At 31.5% G+C, this 16,548-nt stretch overlaps 2 protein-coding genes across 4 annotated transcripts; both read left to right on the forward strand.

Annotated features, from left to right (window-relative positions):
- Nucleotides 1-2,963: 2,963 nt before the first annotated feature.
- Nucleotides 2,964-8,050, forward strand: LOC114390286. Of its 2 annotated transcripts, XM_028351001.1 has the most exons (6): nucleotides 2,966-3,321; nucleotides 3,409-3,592; nucleotides 3,945-4,116; nucleotides 5,215-5,617; nucleotides 6,513-6,593; nucleotides 7,065-8,050. In XM_028351001.1, exons 3-6 carry the CDS (start codon nucleotides 4,074-4,076, stop codon nucleotides 7,561-7,563), a joined length of 1,026 nt encoding a protein of 341 aa, XP_028206802.1. In that variant the 5' UTR covers nucleotides 2,966-3,321; nucleotides 3,409-3,592; nucleotides 3,945-4,073; the 3' UTR covers nucleotides 7,564-8,050. The 2 variants fall into 2 exon arrangements, with proteins under 2 accessions (XP_028206796.1, XP_028206802.1); XM_028350995.1 differs by lacking the exon at nucleotides 3,409-3,592 and having other exon boundaries at nucleotides 2,964-3,321.
- Nucleotides 8,051-9,543: 1,493 nt separating this feature from the next.
- LOC114390302 (E3 ubiquitin-protein ligase SP1-like) lies at nucleotides 9,544-13,126 on the forward strand. Of its 2 annotated transcripts, XM_028351010.1 has the most exons (8): nucleotides 9,544-9,882; nucleotides 9,984-10,036; nucleotides 11,136-11,254; nucleotides 11,360-11,455; nucleotides 11,705-11,842; nucleotides 11,962-12,027; nucleotides 12,507-12,566; nucleotides 12,644-13,126. In XM_028351010.1, the coding sequence occupies exons 1-8, from the start codon at nucleotides 9,809-9,811 to the stop codon at nucleotides 12,773-12,775; spliced, it is 738 nt and encodes a 245-aa protein (XP_028206811.1). In that variant the 5' UTR covers nucleotides 9,544-9,808; the 3' UTR covers nucleotides 12,776-13,126. The 2 variants fall into 2 exon arrangements, with proteins under 2 accessions (XP_028206811.1, XP_028206816.1); XM_028351015.1 differs by lacking the exon at nucleotides 12,507-12,566 and having other exon boundaries at nucleotides 9,545-9,882.
- The last annotated feature ends 3,422 nt before the right edge of the window (nucleotides 13,127-16,548 follow it).

Raw genomic sequence — 16,548 nt, forward strand, 5'->3', positions numbered from 1 at the left:
TTGTTTTTTAATTAATTTTAACTCAGTTTAATTAAACAATAATCACATTTACATCTTAATAAAATCATTTTTAGACATGTACATCATTTGGTAGACAGTCAACTACAATAGCATAAAAGTCAATGTATAGAAACTTTTAACCAACCAATTAAAATCGCAAATGTTGTAATAAATCAAATTGAGAAATTGAAAAAAACAAAAGTATAATTTAACTTAAAAAAATAATTAATATCGAATAAAAAAACATTTTTATCCTTTTTTAAAGCTTTTTGTATCTGTAAAAAAAAAAAACTTTTTGCACGTCATTATTGGGTTATTGCTCAATGCTCACATGTTATTATTGGAAGATGAAAATAATATGAGAAAGAATATCAGTTTCACAACTCACAAGGAGTGTCAGAAGGGCAACACGGGAAAGTTGAATGAACTGCGAATTTCTTCGCCAATCCGCTCAATTGAGAGAGGATAAAAAATTGTGGGTCCCATGATTTTTTTTTTTTCAAAAAAGTTACGCAACTTTGCAACCAAACCACCACATGTGAGAACTTCTTTCTTTTGTGTCTTTCTTTCCTATTCTCATGTATTTAAACACAACCAAACAATTGGTAAATGATTTTTTATATATTATTAATGAGATAACTTTATAATAAATAAGAGTATAGTAGAAATTTTACAATTAATACATTTAAAAAATATTATATTTGTTTATTATATTTAAGAAAAATGAGGTAGTACTATTGTATATAATTTGAAAAATATTATGATCAGTGGAGAAATTGCATATATGTTTCCATGGCAGAAATCAACCTTGAGTGGTGGAGTAGGCGGAAGCGCATAGCGTCAATGGTAATCACAAATATATTTTGATGGTACGAATCAACCTCAAGTGAGTTTAAACATTGATGCATAGCCTCAAGAAGGCATCATCATTGGTTTTAAGTGTGGGGTGGCGGAAGATGTCTTCATCACGGTTGTGGATGACAAAAGGTATGGTTTGATATCATGTTGGTAATGCTAACAAGAGGATGAGGGGATAAAGATCATAGGTTAAGGCCAAGTTATTCAATAAGATTAAAATATGTTTTTTTTTTTTCTCTTAAATTTATGTCACATTTGCTTTTTATCTTTCAAATTTAACTTTGTTTTTTAGTTAATAATTTTTGAAAATTTTTCTTTTTAATCTCTCATCCAATAAAAATTACCACAAATTATGTGCATCTAAACTACCAAAAATTAGTCAAGAAGACTAAAAATAACACTTTCATTATAATAAAAGAAAAAAAAAACAATTTTAAATTTGGGAGACAAAAACAAAAACGACCTAAATCTAACAGATAAAATATATATTTAAGTCATTAAAAAAGATGTAATTTCATAAAAACTCATTTATTGATTAAAAATATTAAATTATTGTACGTTGATCTCTTATTTATATGATTATTATATAACTAATTCTTAAGATAATAAGTAACTTACTATTTTTTTGTTAAAAAAAATGATAGAACAAGAACACATTTCCAAGACAAAAGATTTGGACTAATTCAATGTGAATTTTAACTAATCCGAACCTTGAAAAATTGGATTGTTTTGTATTAGATTGAAAAATTGAAAATTTGGTGAGTTTGGATAAGGTATAATATTTCACTTTTGAAAATCTAATCGAAACCAATTCATCTGATTACCCTGCTGAATTTTATTTTTATTTTTTTCATTTGAAAACTATTGGTCAATCATTACTATAATTATAATATTTCTTTAATATCAAAATAAGAATCATCCTAAATTATTTTACACAGACAAAAGAAACTAATATATAAATAAAAGAGAATAGTTACAAAATCAATCTTATTCTTAAATTACATTGAAAAATTATAATGTTACTTTTTAGAGTATTAGTAGGAAAAAAATTAATAATAAATTGAAAAACTAACATAACACTTATTTTGGATCAACTTTTTTTGCAAATGCAACACTTTTAGAACGGATGGAATATAAGACATGATTTAACTTAAAATGAAGCATCATCATATTAGACTAATAGTTAAAAATAATTGTAGTTAATGTACTAAATTGCATACTATTAAAATCACCTTTATTTTTTTTATATATATATATATATATATATTAAATGTTTCTATTTTATTTTAACAATAAATCCAATAAACTAATTCAATCCAATCTAATTATAATCAAATTAATTCAGATAAACTTAAATTAAACAAAATCTAGAACAATTAAAATTGATTGAATAAAATAAAAAAATTTCACAAATCTTATTCAATTCAACCATAACCATCTACTATCATGTAAGACACCAATGACATAATGGGATTATCAACAAAGACTCACTTCAAATCACAAATAATTCCACCTAATTATAGACAATTAATCCTTATGCGTGAAGAAATCTTCTTGACGAAGGTTGTCTACCAAGCAACAAAAAAAAGGAACAACAAGAAAATTTGAATCCAGAGAGAATGTGAAAGTTTGATAAGGATTCTTAAACATCTGTCTTAATTCACGTTGACAACGAACCTATATTCTATTAATATCCTTGCATCAATAATTTAATTTTAAAGCATTTAATATTATAAAACGAGTATAAAAGTTTTTACATCAAATTAAATTAAATTAATTCTCTCAGCAAAAAAAAAAAATTAAATTAATTCCCTCAATTATCAACTTGCAAAAAAGAAGAGCAAGCGTACAAGAACGGGGTCCAACGAGGAGAGTTTTTCGAGGAAACAACTGGTGGATGTGTGCCGTCAGGAGCTGGGTAGGGCACGTAAAATTATGACACGTGGATCTCGGACATCCACAACTCAATTATCACATGATGTTAACGATTCGGATATATAAGCGAAAAAGAATAAACGGTTGAGATGAATCTTAAACGATAGAGTAGGAGAGACCGAGGACACACGGGAACAAACCATCCAACAAGTCCTAGTCCGAGGCCAAGAAGACAACCTGGATTTTCTCATCCCACCGTGCCGTTGATCCCTACAGTTTCGGAAGTTAGCGGGTTGAACAAATGGATCACATAAAACCACTTTTTATTTTTATATTTTAAATTTTTTGGTACCACTCAAAGATTCAGATTGCGGAAAATCTTTCGGATTTGAGGACCAGGTAGGGATAAGTCGATGGGCTTGTAACAGAGCCACGAAAGGAGAGGAGTTTTGGTTTCCAAAACCTCGTTTCTTCTCAATACAAAAAAAAAAAATGCTGCAGAAGCTGTGTTTGATGGCTTCTCATGGATGCCCTCCCGGACTTTCTTTGCAGCAAGAGCTGGCCATGGTTGGCTGCACCATTACCAAGGTAAAAAAAAATCTGGTTTTTGATTTGGTGGTAGCAACTTGTTTATGGTGTCAAAGGTTTTTTTGATGCAAACACGGATTGTCACAGGTGGTTAAGGATTCGGTACTAAGTCTTACTTTCTTCATGGGTGTGTATTCGAATCTCCCAGAGGTCACTTTTCCCGCATGGTAGCAATGCTCGCCAGGGAGATCCCTTGGTGCCTAGGGGCTAATTGAATATCTGCAATTGGGTAGGACTGCTTGCGGTTCGGACCTATGCAGTAATCTTTTAGGTGGGTCTCTGTTGGCAGCCTTAGCATGCCATTGACACCCTACCCGGTAGTATTGGGGTGCTGCCCTTCTATCAAATTTGGTATAAAAAAAAATGTTTTTATGATGTATTATCCATATTTCAACAATTTGTTAGTATTAATGAATTGGTTTCCTTAAAATTGGAGCATGGTCTATGGAGCACAGCTGGAATTTGGAGTTGACATTGTTACCTTTTCTTTCACTATTGATGTTGTATTGAAATTCTGAAATCAAGATAGTTTAGCATGCTTAATTGGTTATGGTTGTTTGAGTAATTCATCATTTTATAATTACCTAACTTTGGTTTTTACCTCGAATTTTTGTGTAAGACAGGGTTGTAAACCATTATTGCCTTCTCCTGTATTGAAACTAGAAATTATCAGATATGGGTCCTCCCTAAATCCATTCGAGGAGTCTAGCAAGTCCCAGAAAGAGTGGTTCAATTCTAATCAGATTGTCAACATGAACTTGTCGACTCAAAGGCCTATGCTCATTGATGTCCAAGGTGTGCAGGCAGCTGAATGAATTGTGTATTTGATCCAGCCATTTGATTGTTAACTCTTTCTTCAATGTTGCATGTTTGGTTTCTCGGTTCCATTTTGTCTAGCTCCTAGTTACATCACTTATGTTCTATTTGTTAGTGATGTAATAACTAATAATCCTGCAAATACACTTTCAGTTTTGTTGTAAAAGGCTTGTATGTAAGTATGGCTATCATGGGCATCTTGAACCCATCTGACAGACAATCATGCGGTGCAACCAGTCAAGGAATTTTTCATATATGTTGTAATCAGTAGTTTGATTAGACCATAGACTGTAATAAATCCTGGCAACTCTGAGGATTTGGGTGTATTGGGATCAGGATTCAAGAGTAGAGAGATTGCTCCTTGTAATTTTCATTGATCATAGTGAATTTTCGCTATGTTTTGTTGGTGGATGTAAACCTATAGTTTGCTGTAGGTTGAACAGTATTAATTTGTGTTTTTTTAGTGCTATGGTTGTAATTTGTAAGGACAAGGTATTCCAAGAATGGAAATCAAGGTGTCAGCAACAAACTTGATATCTAAGAGTGGCAAGTGGAGAATTTACCTCCAAGAACTTTTTTCATCCTACCTTAAAAGGATGCTATTCAACTAGCCTCTAAGCAACAATGTATCTCCTTGGAAAGAGATGGCTGCCAAGCAAGGCTACTAGTCAAGGGAGGGATTGGAACCCATCCACATGGATCATTGAATGTGAACCCAATTACAATAATTTCTTCATTATTTGTCATTTCTCTCAGCTTATACTGTTATGGACAACATGTGTGTGTCTCTTGTGTATTGATTATGCCTCTTTCTTTCACATGTTAATTTAGTGGTGAAATGTTAAATCCAATGACCAAAAAGGCTATGGTAATGCCTAATCAGTGAAGGTTGGTTTTGTTTCTCAGATATGATGCATCGCTAGTTTCTAGAATGATGTAAGTAATTGGTGAGCAGATGGTAGATTTGATTATTGAGCTTTTATTTACTTCTGTGATGAATGTTTAATGACTTAATGCTATTAAATTTGTGTTCTCTGCTGTGTCTTACTAAGTAATTTCACTTATTTTTTGTGGCAGAAACCTATCCAAGCCCAGTAGATTTTGGCTTTGGCATCGTTGAACAATGCAGTGAGCACGATAAAATTTTGCAGTGTATCATGTCTGAGAGTGCTGAAGCTGGGATAGGTGGAGTACATATATCTTTGTTGTCTGACTTGATGGGTTTACAATTGCCAGGCATTGATGAACCTCAAAAACCATTGACACCTCTTATCCCAAAAAGCAAATTCTTTATCCCGAAGCTTTTGCTCGATATTTTTCAAGATTCAGCCTTTAGTTCAAAGATTACAGTTCATCCAGATGGTCAAGTCACTTTTATGGGCACTGCAATTGAGATGAAAGATCTTCTTTCTGTAGTTGCTGACTCATACTTATTACGTAAGGGTGAAAAACAATCTATGCTTGTTCCGCACTTCAGCAGGTATAAATTTGTGGAGCTGTTTAGGACTCAATTGATCACATGAAATTCTAACTGTTCTGGTCACTTAGAATTACATTTTCAGAGTAGAACAAAATTTAGTTGACATTTTTGTGTGTGTAAAGACTGTCAAGCTATGGATTAAGTCAGATTTAATTAGATTTTCGATGTCAAATTTAAAAGCTTGGAAAATATATGTTTTCAAATGCGTTTCTTTGCTAATGCATTGGCAGATACAGGAGTCTTTGCGATCTGCATGATTTAGCCTTAACATTGTCAACTCTGTTGTTTTGCATTCATGACAACTAGTTGAAGAATTGTATCAATAAATGTGCAAAATTGATAATGGATTGCCTTGTGTATCTAGCATAGTTAATGTACAAACTACACTTATGTGTAGTTCATTAGGTACTTTTGATATTGTTCTCTAACTAAAATTGGAGTTTCAAGCTGGTAATCCATGTAATAATGGTTGACATTGGTTACCAAGGTGAAATTTGAATTTGATTGGAAAACAAAAAACAAAAGCACTTAAATGAAGTATACCATATGATCAAATAAAAATGAAGTACATATTTCTGTCACTCTGAAGAATTACTTGCCTCTTGTTACACTTGTATTGGAGGGACTGCTATTAGTTTGGGATGCTTTCATTTAAGATAGCTTAAAATTTGGTCAATGGGAAGACAAACTTCCTTCTTCACTTGTTCCCTCCACATGTGTGTGAGCTTAGATTTTCTTAAAAAAATTGGTTTTTTATACTAATTTAATAAAGGCACATGTGCCATCTGTATATACTTCAGTAATAAGCTTTTAAATCCCCATATTTAACAATCTATTTTTGTTTGTTAATTGTCATATCAAGCAACTGACTTTTGCTGAAAATCTCTATGGACAGGATGAGTATCAATGAAGTAGAAGTTACAAGTCTTTCCTCCACATTGGATATTCATTCTACATTGACTGTTCCTTTAAAGAGGTATGCAAAATATGCTCTCCCTGAAAATTGGCTTCATTCCTTACTTTGGGATATGCAAAATATGCTTGTCTAGGAGGTTACTTTTATGCAAATAATAGTTCATAATCATAAAGTTCTCTATAAAATAAATGCAACTTTGGTCTGAGGGCTTTTCATCACTGCTATGCATTTCTCCCATGCTATGGCCTATGTGAATAATCCATCTACTAACTGATTTTCTTAATAGGCGTCTAATGAGGAAGAATTATCTTCTTGTAAAATTTATTTTAATGCAATATTAAATATATATAGTTTTCCAACATCATGACATTGAAGAGTTATGTTTTATAGTTGGGCTGCATTATTGCTTTCATTTATGCTGACCGTTTCTCTCTCTGGTTGTGGATAGTCTCATCTACTAAGCATACAATGGCCATATTAATTTCTTGCTCAATAAACATATTATGTTGTTGCTTTTCTTTTGCTTAACAGTCCTGAGAAAGTCAAAGTCAAGCCATCACAAAAGAAGAACAAGAAAGTAGCCAGAGAGAGGGATCTATTCAAGAAGAACTACTTACATGCATGTGAGAGCCTTCTGTCCCTAATGGTTGACAAGAGGCGACAACGGAAAACCGCAATTCTCTCACTGAAGAAATCTGGCCCTGAGCTTCCTGAGCTCCTCACACAATTTTCTGCTGGTATTGCTGGTACTGGCCTTGCTGTCCTGCTATCTGTGATCTGTAAGCTAGCTTGTGGAAGGGGGGTTTCCTTTTGTGCGTATAAGCTCCTCAACACTGGGTTTGGATTTGGTCTGGTTTGGCTTTCTTGGGCAGTTAATAAGCTAAGGGATACAATTGTCAGCATGAACAAGAATACAGGAAAGCTTGGACTGAAAGATGAGGAAATGATTCAAAAGGTCGATAAGAGCCTAAGAGAGGTTTACTTCAGAGCCGCCACGTTGCTAGCAGTGGCAGTGCTAAGGTTAGCTTGAGCACTACCTCTAAGGACATGATCACGTTGAGTTTGAAGAGCTGTAAGCTTCGCAAGGCCACACATTGGAACAACCATTATACCTGATCAGTTGGATGTCCATGGCCATGTCTTTTGGGGATGTGATACAAAGCAATCTTGGTTTCAAACCAAATGAACCTTTGCTTGATGTTGGAAGCACAAGATTGTGGATGATTGGCTTGATCAGCACTTGGATGGTGTACTTACGGTATGGTTAGTACCTCATTTTAATAAACAAAGCAAGCAACATACTCGTATGCTTGGCATTAGGGCGGTAAGACAAATTGTAAAGTGTAATGTAAAATTTTGCGATGAAATACTGTTTTGGTGAAATTGTTGCTTGGTATCAGCGCATGGATTATCTCTGCAAAAGATTAACGCATGCTGTAATGCTAGTGCCACTAATATTCATCACATATAGCAGTAATCTTTGATCTAAGATATGCTACTGAAACATGAAAAACTTTGATTCTTTTTTGTAGCTAAAATCTAGAATTTACGAAAAGTGGCCGAAGTCAGTGGAGTTGAAACTTTGGTAATATTGATTCTGAAAGAATTGATGTTAAAGAAAAATTAATTTATGTCTGCAAATTATACTATAAATTTCCATTTCCATTGGATGGCAAAGTGGCATCATGTTTTAAGTGAAACTGCAGTATGTTTTGTGGATTTCTTTTAATTTTAGTTCAGTTGATTAGTTGTTAGAAACCTCTTAATACTGTTTTTAATTCCTACGGATAAAAAAAATAAAATAAAAAAGAGGTGTAGTTGAACAAAAAAAAATTGTATAGCTGCATGCCTGCATATGTTAACATGTATGGATAAACACAGATTTTGTGAAACATTGAACCGACAATACAGTACAACTACAACCACATGTAAGTCTGTATTCTGTAACATTATTCACTCATGCATTTGTGTTTGTGGCACTCTATTTCTCCATACATTTCCGACAAGGAAATAAAACAACTAGGCATGGAATTTCAGGTACCAGCCAAAAGAGGAGGAGAAAATGCTATGCCCCTTTTATTGTATTTATCAATCGTGGACAGTAACTTATAATAAAACATATAATGACTGCATTAAAAATGTTCATATCGCATTTTTTTTTTGTTAGTACAGAATTATACAATTATACAATTTATTGCAACCACTTATTTCAAAATTTAATTGCTATATTTTATTTTTATCATAAGTTGATTATTATTTTTTACTTAAAAAAGTCGATAAACTTGTCCCAACAAAAATAATTTACCTTTTCTATTATTGCCTTCATTTTTTATAGAAAAAAAGACTTAATTAATTCATATAAATAATAAAAACAGTTAAATATATCATAAATTTAAATTTCATTTAAAGAATATTCAAAGTTAAACGTTTTAAATAGCAATCATATTTAATGATACCATTTATAATATAATGGATAGTTTTTCTCACTAATAAATACGACTTATTAATTGGCTTATAAATATATCCACTTACATGAGAAATAAATCAATATCTCTTCAATAAATTTCAGAATAATTTAAAATATGCAAAAACTTAATGATTAATATACCTTTTACTTTTCTTCAAAAACAAAATACACTTTGTTTATATCTTATTATTAAATGACAAGAAATAATATAATAAGTTGATTGTTTTATCTTATCCAAATTAAATTATTTTAAAAATATTTTTTTATCAATTTATCTAAAGTCTAATAATAAAGATAATATCACCCATTTGGTTTCTATATTTTATTAGACAATTTTATTCTTAAGTCACTTCTTATTCATTCAATTTTTTTAAACGGTCACTTTTTTAATTAATTGTATTTAATTTCTTTTTTTATTATTTTAAATTTTTAGAGAGACACAGATTTTTAATTATAAAAGCAATAATTGATTTTTGAAATAATCTTTTAAGTCCAAAAGTTAATGCTAATAGAGCACCACAAGAATTTGAGGGAAGAGAATGTTAATGATTTTATGAGGTTGGAAAGGAAGGACCGCATAGCACGCACGACACACTATCCTGTTCTTTTGCCCTTTTCCTTCACTTTACTCTTTGCATCTAATTCTCTCTTTTTTACGTACATGAAATTAATAAAGGAACTTTCGCGAGAGACCCAACACAAAAGCAATCAAATCATAGATTGATTTGGCAACCCCAATTCCCTTTTTTGATATTTTTGAATTGAAGCAATGGGTTTGGGCGCTTAGTGTATTTTTGGACGCACGAAGATGATTCCTTGGGGTGGCCTCAGTTGCTGTTTGAGTGCCGCTGCTCTTTACCTTCTCGGCAGAAGCAGTGGCAGGTATACATCCATCGCTTCCACTTCAAATAATTGAATCACGTTTTTGCCATTCTAGAACAACATACATATAGAAAGTTCCTCTTTTTTTTTTATGGGTACAGGGATGCTGAAATTCTTAAATCCGTTACAAGGGTCAACCAGTTGAAGGAACTAGGTTTGTGTCTTTTTCGGGAGCTGAAGCCTCTACTGTCCCCACACTTGGTTTATGCTTCCTGTCTATTGTATTCTATACTTGTGCAAGTTTAAATTGCACTATTGTTGCTTTGAATAACATGATTTGAATTACTGATCTTCAAATGCATGCTGTTATTTCATAAATAACCGGGGATATAATTGTATCTAGTTTTTTTTTTTACCAATGACCAATCGGCTTTGTTGGAAATCCTACATTGACTAGTGATATGGTTAAAATAGTGTATATAAAAGGGGGTGGGGGAACTCTTGCGGCATGAACTTGGGGTTGAGTTTGGTCCAAACTCAAATTCTAAGATGGTATCAGAATCTATGTTAGCAGTTGTTATTAAACCCTATCAGGCCTCACACTATCGGACTATTATCAAACCACATGCTTGTTGGGCCTCTCCTAGCCAGCTGTTGGATATCCCACTTGACTGGTGATATAGTGTATATAAGTGAGATACAACTCTTACCCCATGAGCTAGCCTTTAAGGGTTTAGTTTGGCTCAAACCGAAATTCTAATAGAATTGTTTCAGCTGTCTCGTGGGGCTATTTACAAGAAAGATTGGTAGTGAAACTGGTTGTAGAAAGTTATAAATCATTCCTTACAATTTTTAGCTGAATTTGGTATTGTAGCATTTTCTTAATTAAGCGTGTTTGATTTTTTAATAGTAGCTTCCAGGGGCCAAATGTTGTTGGTTTCTGGCTAGAAAGTGTTAGTTGCCCAAGATTGGCCTTATTTGGCTTGCTGATAATCATTTGTCATGATATATTCACCCTTCTTGCTGCTTGTTTGTTGCAAGATACTTTCTAGTTATCATTTTAGTATCAACGAGTTTTGCATTTCACATTCATTTTAAGCTTAGACACGATCCATATGCTACTGGCCTCCTTGTAATTATGTATTCCAATGAGTAGTACTTCCTATTAAAACATAATTGATGTACATTTCTATGATGCTGAATAGACGAAGTTATATGTTCTTTCATTGCACTAGAGTCTACTACTTGATAATTTGTGATACAGTCTATGTGGTTATGGTTTCTGATCATGCTTGGGATTCCTTACTTTTCAGCTCAACTATTAGATGCAGAAATATTACCCTTGATTGTTACAATTTCTGGAAGAGTTAGCTCTGAAACCCCAATTAACTGCGAGTTCAGTGGTTTAAGAGGTGTAATAGTTGAAGAAACAGTATGTAGACATAAAGCATTAATATCTTCATTTTATAAGGACATTGCTTATGTCCTCTTACCGTTGTGATTAATATTGAACCTGTTTTTACAATTTTCCTTTTAGGCAGAGCAACATTTTCTTAAACACAATGATGCTGGTTCCTGGATACAAGATTCTGCTTTGATGCTATCAATGAGTAAAGAGGTTCCTTGGTATCTGGTGTGCAGTTTGCCTCTGTTCCTCTAATAGATTTTTTTTTCTTACTAAATTATAATTATTATTGATTATCTATTATCAGACTGAAGGGATATTTGCTTTTTAGAGTCAATATTTAAGCTTATTAAGTGAACACTCCCCTCCCACTGCCAAATATTATTATTGTTGATAAATATATGTTCTCTGCATGAAAACCAAATTCACTTGAAGTAAATATGTAGGATCATGGTGCCTCTGTCTTTTATATAATAGGATGATGGGACTGATCGTGTGCATGTGGTTGGAGCTCGGGGTGCTGCTGGTTTTGCATTACCTGTTGGAAGTGAGGCATTTGAAGAGTCGGGTCGCTCACTTGTACGTGGAACTTTGGATTATCTGCAAGGTCTCAAGGTGCGAGTGTTCGCATCCATCCAATCCTTCTGCTCCCCTCTCCCTGCAAAAATAAAAGAAAAATAGAAGCATTAAGCTGCTTATTTTGTAAACTGACATAATTGAGACCATGTTTTCAGATGCTTGGAGTCAAGAGAATTGAACGGGTACTTCCAGTTGGAACTTCCTTGACTGTTGTTGGTGAGGTAATGTAATTAATTTCAAGAATATGCCTAGTTACTTTCTCAATAGTGCCGTATTCTACTGAATTTCATTATAATTAGCAGTGTTGCAGAGTATATATAGGTAATGTTACAAGATATAACAAGAGTAATATTTCCCCTGCTACTTGCTGGAACAATCATTTCATTAAACACATGCTTCTGTGATTTTAATCTGATGACTTGAATACTCATGATTTAAATTTTAGATTGGAAAAGCTTCTTGTAGATTTGATTATTTGGTACATTTGAAGTGAGATGAACTCTAAATTACAAGTTATCTAACTCTGATCATAGTCATTGTTGTTTCTCACAAAATCAAATGCACCACAGCATATTATAAGAATAAGAAACTATGTTCCAAAGAAAAAGGGATTGCAATTTCTATTTTTATTCGAATTCTTCCTTTCTATTTTCAATTATCAACTTTTTTTTTTAATTTCATTTTTAAAATGTATCATCAGGCTGCTAAAGATGATGTTGGGGCTTTTCGAATTCAGCGACCCCACAAAGGGCCATTTTATGTCTCTCCCAAAACAGAGTTATCTATTTAATTCCATACCCTATTTAAAAGCCCCTAAGGTCTATGTTATGTTGTCAGGTGTGGGCATATGTGCTGCTGTACAACTTGTTCTTCACACTTGACCAATTGTCCTCTATGCCGGCGACAGATAGAGAAGGTTGTGAAGACTTTCCGTCATTGAGTGTTGAGCATACATGGCATACATGGTAGTCTAACTAAAAAACAGTCATATGGAATGAGGAATTGTGCTCAAGAATCCAGGAGCAACAAATTGGTCAATTAGATATTTTTTGCATGCTTTGTCTGTGAGCAATTCTAAAACCAACGGCCTTTACAGATATATCAAGATGGCAATCCTTTTGGCATCAAAACCTGTAAATATTTGTTATCAGAACAAGTTATGTTGCTTCAATCTGTAGCGAAATTGTATATTCTTATAGGATGTATTCTACTTTTTGTTGACTGTTTCTCTTCTGATATACTCGTACCCTGTGGATTTCTTTTTAGACTTGTAAGTGAAAACACTTTGTTAATCGTACCAGGAGCTTATTGTGTACTCGAGTCCTTAACGTACGTATGAACTATTTTATAGATTAGTATATTCCTCAGAATTAGAGTATTTATATTGTCTTTGTATATTAGTGCTTTAGGCTGCTGCGTGTAGAATTGTGTTCAAGTCATTGATTTGGGTTGTGGAAGTTAAAGTGGTTTATAAATTGTACATTTCCATTGTGGTCATGTAAATCTGCCGTATGCCTACGTTTGATCACTACGTCACTTTAGTTTGTGTGCTTTGTCTTCTAGCTAGGGGAGGGTATAAAAATAAGTGAAAAAAGGACCCTTTAGGTGCTGTTCAACTCAATGGAATTTTTTTATCAATAAATATTAATTGTTAATTTGTTAGTTTTTGTTTATAAAGGAATTGAATTCGTGATCTTTTTCTTCCTATCTTTTTTTTTTCTAATTACTCAATCAATTTTATATCACATTCTTCACTGGAACTAAATTGGTGGTAGTACTGTGAACAGTTTGGAATATATCCTGGGCTTTCTGAAGGATGGTAAGAAACGTTCACCAATTATGAAAAGAATGAACGGTGAAACATGGAATCCTTTCTTTTTTGTGAGTGGAAACCTTAACCTCTACTTTTAATTAATTTATGAGTAAAAACCTTATTTTAACTTGTTTTAAAACATTTCAAAATGACCCCTTAAAAAATAACATTAGTATCTAAATTTATAATTACTGATTATTTTTAATTTAAAATTACAAAAATAATCCAAAAATTAATAATCATTTGTAATTTTAGCCTCTAATATTGAAACTTCACAATTTTATATGCTATTTTTTTATTATCATGTTATTAATATAAAATACTCACTAATTTTATCAATAATTAATTATTAAAAAATTATAACTAATCACTTTTAGTAAAGTATTCCTTTTTAATCATATTTTTTTCATTCACAAAATTTGAATCTAAAAATCTAAAAAAATTAAGTCCAATACCAGTTATTCTAGTGACATTTTGTATTCCATCAAAGTATATTTTTTAATTAGAAAAAGAAACCTTAACATATTCAAAGTGTAGTTAGTTATCATAACTGGTAACTCAAAGGTTAAGTGAAAAGAAAGAGAATCTTAGAGATAAGTCAGCTATTTTGGATTAAGTTTATTATTTTTTAATATGTGGATCAAATTCGGCGGGTGGTGTTAATTTTTAGTACTAAATTTATGTTTTATAGATAAGATAAAATAAAACAATGGTACCACTTATCATACGAAGAGGGTTGCAAGAGTGATATTCATGTTCTCTTTGATGAAGTCTGAATGTTGAAACCGAATGGTGAAAGTGAAACCAGTTTTGTGTCTAACTCCTTGGCTTTTTCTGCTACCCATTTAGTTTCTTAAAGATACATAATATTAATTCTTTTACAAATTATGGTGTTCATCATTTTCATAAATTTACTTGTGAAAGTACTAATATTCTAGAGATCTAATCTTTACACAGCTTAAGTAATTTCTTCAATTTACTCGTGTGGTCCAGAAAAAATGTGAACAACCCATGGCATCCCTCATAATGGGAATGAGAAGCTACTCTAGCAAGACTATTGGCATCCAACTCCAAGGTTCCAAACATGCTCCAAACGACCAAACCTTTGAGAATTCGGACATTTTAACTCATTTAATACTATCGAGTCACATAATGCATCATTTTTAGGTAACAACCTAGCCTTAACATACAATATCTGTCATAAGTTATCGATATTTAATATATGGACAAATTTTACATTAGTTGTTGATGACTTCATGATCCATCCTGATTCATGCATATATAAGAAAATAACTTATGGGTAAAAATATATGTTTTTATCCTTCAAAACTTTTAAAGTTTAATTTCAGTCGTCCCATTAAAACAAATTGTCCATTTTTCGTCCTTTTACTTTTGAGTTATCCCTTTTTTATCCTTTAAATTTAAAATGCATCATCTTTCATAATGCTTTAAATAGTGCTTTATAGAGAAATTAAAAAGGTTTTAAATAATGCTTAAAATGAAAAACGGACATTTGAAAATTAGAGGGACAAAAATGATTAATATTTTTTTAGAAAAACTAAAACTGAACTTTAGAAATTACAAATACACCAAAAATATATTTTACCCTTAAATCATTTTTGCAGAATTTGAAATCTGAGTTACTTATCCCTTAATTATCCTGTCATTGTTAAGAATGTAGCAATTTTTTTCAGGTGAGCTCATGATATATTTAGTCGGAGTTAAGAATTATTTTTTAAAATACTAAAATTTATTTAAAAGATTTATCTTTCTTTAATAGATTTTTTTTCCATATATAATCATATAGAAATGTGATGAAACTCGTGACAACAAAATATGTTATTAGTTAGCACCACACTGGACACCTATGTTTTTAATTTGTATTGCATTAGAGCTTAAAGTTGTTTATATGCATTCTTTTTTCTTATAATTTTAAGATAAAATTATCATCAAGTAACCTTTCATGTTAACTAAACAAAATCACTCATTGAACGAGCTAAAGGCCGCATCCCTATATACATGTTAAAATGTTGTATATACTAAAATTAATTATTTTTTTTACATAACCTTTTAATTACTTAGTGTAACTAATATTTTTTTTACATATTAGGCTTTTGAATTATTTGAGTAATTAAATGAAATACGGAAAACACTTTCTTAATCATGAGACATTTTTATCTCATGTAACAATTGAGCCACTTTATTAGTTTTTATATTGATGTTTTTAAAGTATTCATTTCATGTTAGTGAGTAATTAATAAGAAAAAAAAAACTTCATACATATAACAATGTTTTATCCCTTAAATAATGTTTTGTGCTCAAATTTTATAGATGAAAAAAAGTTATTAGTAAAAATGTCTCATTAAATTTCTTAACAAAAGACTAATTATTTACAAAATTAATGGATATTTTATATCTATAATATGTATAGTAACATATATATATATATATATATATATATATATATATATATATATATATATATATATATTAGTGTGTAATAATATTTAAACAAAAAAATTACTCATTTAATTTTTATAATTACATAAAATTTATATTTAATTTCTACACTTAAAAATTATTTATTTTAGTCTCTACACAGGCATTTTCGTATCCCATTTAGTTCATGTCGTTATACAAAATTTACATAACCAATTAAGTAGTTGAGGGGGGAAGCATATATATGGCATAATCAATTAAGTAAATTAATATTGTTCATTTCTTTGTTTTTCTTCACAGTTTAGAGAAGAAACTTAGATGTGTGGAACCCATCTTATACTCATATTGCAATGAATTATTTGAATATTATATTTTCTTAATTTCAGGTGGTTAATTAAGACATTGGAAGGTGTTTGGCAATTTTGGGGAAATTCCAAAATTACATAAACAATTTTGTTCAAATATTCATGTATAATTTAATTAAAATTCT

Source organism: Glycine soja, chromosome 2 (genome assembly GCF_004193775.1).
Source record: "Glycine soja cultivar W05 chromosome 2, ASM419377v2, whole genome shotgun sequence".
Taxonomy (NCBI): Eukaryota; Viridiplantae; Streptophyta; class Magnoliopsida; order Fabales; family Fabaceae; genus Glycine; species Glycine soja.

What these genes read in the sequence shown, in the direction of transcription:
- LOC114390286 (XM_028350995.1), top strand. Translation starts at nt 3,226, where the DNA reads ATGCTGCAGAAGCTGTGTTTGATGGCTTCTCATGGATGCCCTCCCGGA. An exon ending in TTGGCTGCACCATTACCAAG is followed by an intron (nt 3,322 to 3,944) that starts GTAAAAAAAAAT and finishes TGTGTAAGACAG; the next exon opens with GGTTGTAAACCATTATTGCC. An exon ending in TTGACTGTTCCTTTAAAGAG is followed by an intron (nt 6,594 to 7,064) that starts GTATGCAAAATA and finishes TTTGCTTAACAG; the next exon opens with TCCTGAGAAAGTCAAAGTCA.
- LOC114390302 (XM_028351010.1), top strand. Translation starts at nt 9,809, where the DNA reads ATGATTCCTTGGGGTGGCCTCAGTTGCTGTTTGAGTGCCGCTGCTCTT. An exon ending in CTCGGCAGAAGCAGTGGCAG is followed by an intron (nt 9,883 to 9,983) that starts GTATACATCCAT and finishes TTATGGGTACAG; the next exon opens with GGATGCTGAAATTCTTAAAT. An exon ending in AAGAGGTTCCTTGGTATCTG is followed by an intron (nt 11,456 to 11,704) that starts GTGTGCAGTTTG and finishes TTTATATAATAG; the next exon opens with GATGATGGGACTGATCGTGT.